The following is a 6,370-nucleotide window of genomic DNA, read 5'->3' as shown; positions in this document are numbered from 1 at the left end:
TACTCCAATAAAAAGGTTAAAGAGGGCTTTGTGAAGATAAGGATGTAAATGACTATCTATTGGCATGGATAATATGATAGTTGTACTTATCTTGTTGGATAAATATGATACTCCTTGTCTCATATATCCGTATATAGGTATTTGTTTAGTGAGTAATCACAAATTTTAAGATATTTGCAAATATTTATAAATATCCATGAATAATATTTTAAAATAAATTGGTTTTTGTAAAAAAAATAGTAATCACCTAAAATTTAAAAACAAAATGTTCATCACACATTTTGCTCTCAATTTAACAACAAAATTTTATCACATTTATTTTTTCTTTTTGTCAAAACATAATAATACACATACATATCTAACTAAAAAAAATCACATTCGACAAAAACATAAAAAAATAAATAAATAATAACAGGTGGTATCTAAGGATTTTTTTTTTGACTTCCTTAAAAAAAATCTTTAAAAGACTGGTGTTTATGTTAAATTATTTACTTAAATTATTTAAGTTACGACGTACATCGTCCTATTGTTATTATAAGCAAAATACATATTTTAGATTCATTCAATTAATGTTGTTTGTGGTTCATAATAAAAACTACATACATTATTAATTGAATAAATTTAAAATGTAAATCTTTGTTTATAATAATGACCGGATGGTCTAAATAATTAAGCAAGATTCACAATATATAGCTAACCCACAAGACTGAATCTCATAGAAATATATTGGGAAGAGATCTGATAGTTTAATCGCTACTGCTAACAATTTCAATCTTCTAAAATAGTGATTTCCTAAAATAAACTTGGGTCCATATTATTGTACGAAAGTTGTTCATGCAAAAGATATAAAAATGAATTAGTCTTAAGAACGTGGCTCCAATACACACCATGTTATTAATTATCTCGTGAATCTAATCCATTATTTTTTTTCTTCTTACTTGCAGCATTTCTCCCACGAATATTATTAAGGAAAGTCACAATGCTTATAAAAGTTTGAGTGTCACTTTAATAAATGATTTCACCTCAACCTAAATTAGAGGAAAATGAAATAAGAATTAAGGATGAGTTTGTTTTAAGTTATATTTGCAAATGTCTGTGTATAAAAGATATAAATATATATGTTTATGTTTGTCACAAGTTTATTAAATTTTATTTTATATATAAACTACTCCTATGAATAGAAAAAAATTCTCAAAAAAAAAAGGGTGGGAATAAAGTTTTCATAAAGATGAAAATAAATTTAAACTACCTGTTATAATCTATATTTTTAAGGTTTCTGAAAATATCATAATGTTAACCAAACATCTTTTTTCTAAATATTGGGGTCAACATCTAAAAAAAAAAAAAATTAAGATTAAAATCACACAATTGTGATTCTTAGAAATTCAAAAGTGCAATTAAGCCAAAGATAAAATAAAAGAAAGCAATCACAAACCGAAAGCAAATAGAAACACAATATTAATAATAATTTATAATTCCATTAAATTAAAAAATATTATGATGAATCAGTTTATGAAAATTTGTGTTTGATTTTGATTTTTGGGTGAAACAATTATTTGTTAGACTTAACTTTTGTTTCACTGCATGTGTTTAATTTGCGCTGATCAAGCAAATCGGATCTACCCAAAACCACATTTTCCCCAAATTGATTATTTTGATTGAATCCTTTATTTTATCATCTTTCTCATTTTCAGCGGGATTGATGATTTTAAATCTCTAGGTCAATATTGTGTTGTTTCACATTGTTTTGACTCAGTCCGAGACAATTCATGTTTTGCATCAATGGTCTCGAGAACAACTCCTCTCATTCGACGACTCTAGCCATTGCCTAACTTTCACTTTGTTGAGAACTCTCTTCTCACCTAAAGCTCAATCGTCTATTTACCAATATCGGCTAATATAATATTTATTTTTAGGTGTAAACTAAAAAATAATAATAATCATATCCAACTTTTTTATTAGAAAAATATATTTTTGTTCTTGACAAAATAAAAATAAATATAGAAGCAGCAGGCATAGCTTGACACACAGACACAATCACAGCCCATAAATCATAATATCTCATCTCTCTCTCCCTTTATCTTTTCTATTCTATTGTATTGTCTATATGTAAAGACAAAACCATAACCGTAGATTTGTCTCATCAACCTCATTTCTCATTTTCATCCAAATCTTCTCCTTCACCAGATTCATTTCTCAATTCTTCAGATCTACCCCCAAATCACACCCCCTTTTCTCGATCTACACCACCATGTGTTCAATTCGCGCAGATCAACAACCAAATCGGATCTACCCTGAACCCTATTTCCCTCAAATTGACCACTTCGATCGAATCCCTGATTCTCTTCTCCTTCTTGTCTTCAACAAGATCGGTGATGTTAAAGCTCTTGGTCGATGCTGTGTCGTTTCGCGTCGTTTTCACTCTTTAGTTCCACAAGTTGAAAACGTTGTTGTTCGTGTTGATTGTGTAATTTCCGATGATGATTCGAATTCATCTGTGAATTCGAGTGATAAATCTCGCGGTCCGTTTTGGAATTTGTTGAGGTTGGTTTTTGGTGGAATTGCTAAACCGATTCAAACTTTAGGTCAATTTTTGGGTCCGAAAAGGGGATCGAATTCGTCGGTGAATTCGGGTTCTGGATCTTCGCCTCTTGCTGTTGGTAGTGAGGAGGATGGTGATGGTGGTGTTACACATCATTCACCTACTCAGGTTTTGAAGAATTTTAACGAGATTCGTTTGTTGAGGATTGAGCTTCCTAGTGGTGAATTAGGGATTGAAGATGGGGTTTTGTTGAAATGGAGAGCTGATTTTGGTTCAACTCTTGATAATTGTGTCATTTTAGGTGCTTCTTCTGTTTTGCAACCAAAATCTCAAGATGGGGGTGTTGCTGTTGATGGTGGTGGTGCAAATAACAATGGTGGTGGTGATGATAATGGAAGTATACCGGATTCGTTTTACACGAACGGTGGATTGAAATTGAGGGTAGTTTGGACAATTAGTTCATTGATTGCTGCATCTGCAAGGCATTACTTATTGCAACCGATAATTTCAGAGCATAAGACATTGGATAATTTGGTGTTAACTGATGCAGATGGTCAAGGTGTGTTGTATATGAACAGGGATCAGCTTGAGGAGTTGAGGGTGAAGCCGCTTTCGGCTTCCTCGGCTTCAAAGAGGACACTCGTTCCTGCTCTTAATATGAGGCTTTGGTATGCGCCTCATTTGGAGTTGCCTGATGGGGTTGTTTTGAAAGGGGCTACTCTTGTTGCTATTAGGCCTAGTGAATTGTCACCTACCGCTGGCAAGAAGGAAGGATCTGATTTGTCTTGGGTTTCGACGGCGTTTGAAGAACCTTATAGGTCTGCTGCTGCGATGCTTATTAAGAGGAGGACTTATTGCCTTGAGATGAATTCCTTTTGATGCTTTTTGCTCCCGTATAAGGTGCATTTTTTTCGCAATTGTTTTCCTCTGTTTTTTTTATCTATCATTTGATTTATACTTTAGGTCAATATAAATATGAAGTTGCATTCTTGTTTTTTGCTAAACAATTTGCTAAGAATGATTTTGTGATAGGTTAATGGATTGCTACTCGAGCTTAGTGTGTGTGTGTGTGTGTGTGTGTGTGTGTGTGTGTGTGTGTGTGTGTTTGTGTGCGAGCCTTTTATTTTTGGTCATACGTGTGATCCTTTATATTGTGGATAATTGCGGTCAAATGTGGCTAATGTGGCCTCAATTGCAGTTGTGGATACATCAAAAACCTTAATGTCGCAGCTCAGATTGCAATCATGGATTTTTTTAACCTTGTGTTTGCCTACAATCTGAATCTGCCTGTGTCTCCTTTTAATTATGCTTGTTTCAAAGAATTCTCTCAGGTTAGGTTTGGTTTGTTGGATCTAATTTCTTGTCTATGTGATACTAGTTTTCAACTCGAGAGCTCTTCATTGGTACACTTTAATGCTAAATGCTTGTAGTGATAACGTAATTCTATATGCTATATCTGTCTTCGAATTGTTTTAGAAGTGGTAGAATGACAAAATTCAGCTTGGGTCTGTTATTTATATATCTCTATTTGGAAAAAGTATGTGTGGAATGCCTGTTGCTTACAATTTTTTTATTACTTTCTAGTGCTTATTTTGCGATCTTGTTTCCTGTAGTTTAGTGATTTGATTCTTTTGATCTAGCATTACATTATTATTCCTTCAATGTATGTTTAAGAATACTCTTATTTATTTGTTTGGAATGAAATTTCAGGGAATGTAGAATCATTTAAGAACAGGGGAACATGAAGTTCCTGATATAGAAGGAATCAGAAAACAGAATTTGTTTGGAAGCAGCCCGGCCACCTGAATCTTGCTCTTTCCAGCTTCTGATCAACTGTGCAGCCCCCATATGAGTAGTAGTTATAATTATGAAAAGAGCTGCAAATCATTTACCTATCTTGCTTGAACTGAGATACTGAATGCATCTGCTGGTTTTTTAAATTTATGGCAATGCTTTTATAAGACCTGCAACTAGGATGATCTTGTTGTAAGATCTTTGAGTTTGTTGTAGTTATATGCCCTTTTCAGGTCACCATCTGTGAATATTCTAGGTTATTTATCCGTTTGGTTTGCATTTGTGATATATTGTTCTCAAGTTAAATGAGCAATGTACTTTTGCTTCTGTAATTTTATATAACTTCTGGATGAGTCAATCATACGGTGCAATACTTGTTCCTGCACTCAACTTTGTCATATTTAGTAACTCCTACTTGTGAATGAATTTGTAAACAGTTCAATAAATCATATGATTCATGCCCCAAGGATTTGAATTCAACTTGTGCTGAAAATCTTGTTGGCCAGTGAATTAATTGCACCGAGATTGAAATTTTCAGTAGTATTCAGCTCATGAACTGATTAAATGCTGAATTGAGCTTTTTGGTTAGTTCGGAAAATTGATCTACAAGGTAAGGGCTGGGCATGAAGCTTAAATATACCCTTTTAGTTAAAAGAGATGATTTTGAACTTTTCATATTTTTTACTCATAAGCTGATTTTGATCTCTCACACACGCACGTACACTTGTATAAAAAAAATGATATCAGGTTAATTATTATTTAATGAAAGAAAAATTGTAACTATTTTTTTTTTGAAGGAAAATCGTAACTATTTTGTTGACAACAAATAATAGATATATGTTCTCTCAAAAACAAAAAGAAAAACAAATAATACATATTATATACTATTATTTATTGATATGTGAAGATGTAATTGTCGGTATAAATTTTTAACCCACACACAGTTTTTAGATTTGGAATCTCTTGTTGTATTATTTATTGATACGACAAATTTTAGTAAAGTAGAAAAACTCCTCCTAGAAATCATAAATTTTTAATTTATTTTTATAGGCTTAATTGCATGTTTGGTCCCTTATGTTTATTTTAGTTTTCAAGTTGGTTCCTTACGTTTTGAAAGTTTCAAGTTGGTCCCTTACGTTTTAAAAGTTTTCAAGTTGGTCCCTTACGTTTTGAAAGTTTCAAGTTGGTCCCTTATGTTTATTTTAGTTTTCAAGTTGGTCCCTTATGTTTATTTTAGTTTTCAAGTCGGTCCAAAACATAAGGGACCAACTTGAAAACTAAAATAAACATAAGGGACCAACTTGAAAACTAAAATAAACATAAGGAACTAACTTGAAACTTTCAAAACGTAAGGGACCAACTTGAAAACTAAAATAAACGTATGGGACCAACTTGAAACTTTCAAAACGTAAGGGACCAACTTGAAAACTAAAATAAACATAAGGGACCAAACATGTAATTAAGCCTATTTTTATATGTTTCATAACATGACATTGACATGTTAATTATTGGCACGAGAGTATTGAAGAAAATAAACCTAATTATTGGAAAGCCTTAAGCTAAAGTTTGATCTAGCTTAGCTGTCATAAGATATTTGAAAAGCATCGCAAGATTGTATATCAAATTATCAATTAAGAATAACTATAAGTGACATAATAATAAGGGTCATGTTAACTTGTGCCCTTAGGGCATAAGTTAAGAATCTAAAAAAGGAATTAAAACATAAATTTTGTATTGAAAAAATAAGTTTTTAAACTTTTAAGACATTGAATGCACGATTTTCAAAATTAAATTTCTACATTTGTCTTCTAAGCTTATGCCTTGAGGGCACAAGTTAACATTTCCCTGATAATAATTGAAAACAGTTGCTATTACGCACCATACATCTTAAGTCCTGTGAATGCAAAAGTTAGCCAGCTATATTGCTAGTTGATAGTAACTTATAGGGTAGTGTTAACTTGTGCCCTTATGGCACATGTTAAGAAACCTAAAAGAAGAAATATTTTCTAAAATTTTGTGCATTTAATTCATTAA

The 6,370-nt window shown here is 32.0% G+C and overlaps 1 protein-coding gene across 2 annotated transcripts; it reads left to right on the top strand.

The window, feature by feature from the left end:
* Window positions 1-2,025: 2,025 nt before the first annotated feature.
* Window positions 2,026-4,721, top strand: LOC146944285 (F-box protein At5g46170-like). 2 transcript variants are annotated; one of them, XR_015025891.1, is made up of 3 exons: window positions 2,026-3,442; window positions 3,741-3,873; window positions 4,253-4,721. XR_015025891.1 is itself a non-coding variant. In XM_085742684.1 (2 exons), exon 1 carries the CDS (start codon window positions 2,252-2,254, stop codon window positions 3,419-3,421), a length of 1,170 nt encoding a protein of 389 aa, XP_085598810.1. In that variant the 5' UTR covers window positions 2,026-2,251; the 3' UTR covers window positions 3,422-3,442; window positions 4,253-4,721. The 2 variants fall into 2 exon arrangements, 1 of the variants encoding a protein (XP_085598810.1); XM_085742684.1 differs by lacking the exon at window positions 3,741-3,873.
* Window positions 4,722-6,370: the final 1,649 nt, after the last annotated feature.

This window comes from Medicago sativa, chromosome 2 (assembly GCF_051527215.1).
Source record: "Medicago sativa cultivar Bolivia chromosome 2, Bolivia_mono, whole genome shotgun sequence".
Classification (NCBI taxonomy): Eukaryota; Viridiplantae; Streptophyta; class Magnoliopsida; order Fabales; family Fabaceae; genus Medicago; species Medicago sativa.
Note: the sequence above shows the minus strand (reverse complement) of the source record. Positions and strands in the feature narration are given on the sequence as shown.

Bases quoted from the DNA above. Each gene is read 5' to 3' on its own strand.
- LOC146944285 (XM_085742684.1), top strand. From the start codon at position 2,252: ATGTGTTCAATTCGCGCAGATCAACAACCAAATCGGATCTACCCTGAA.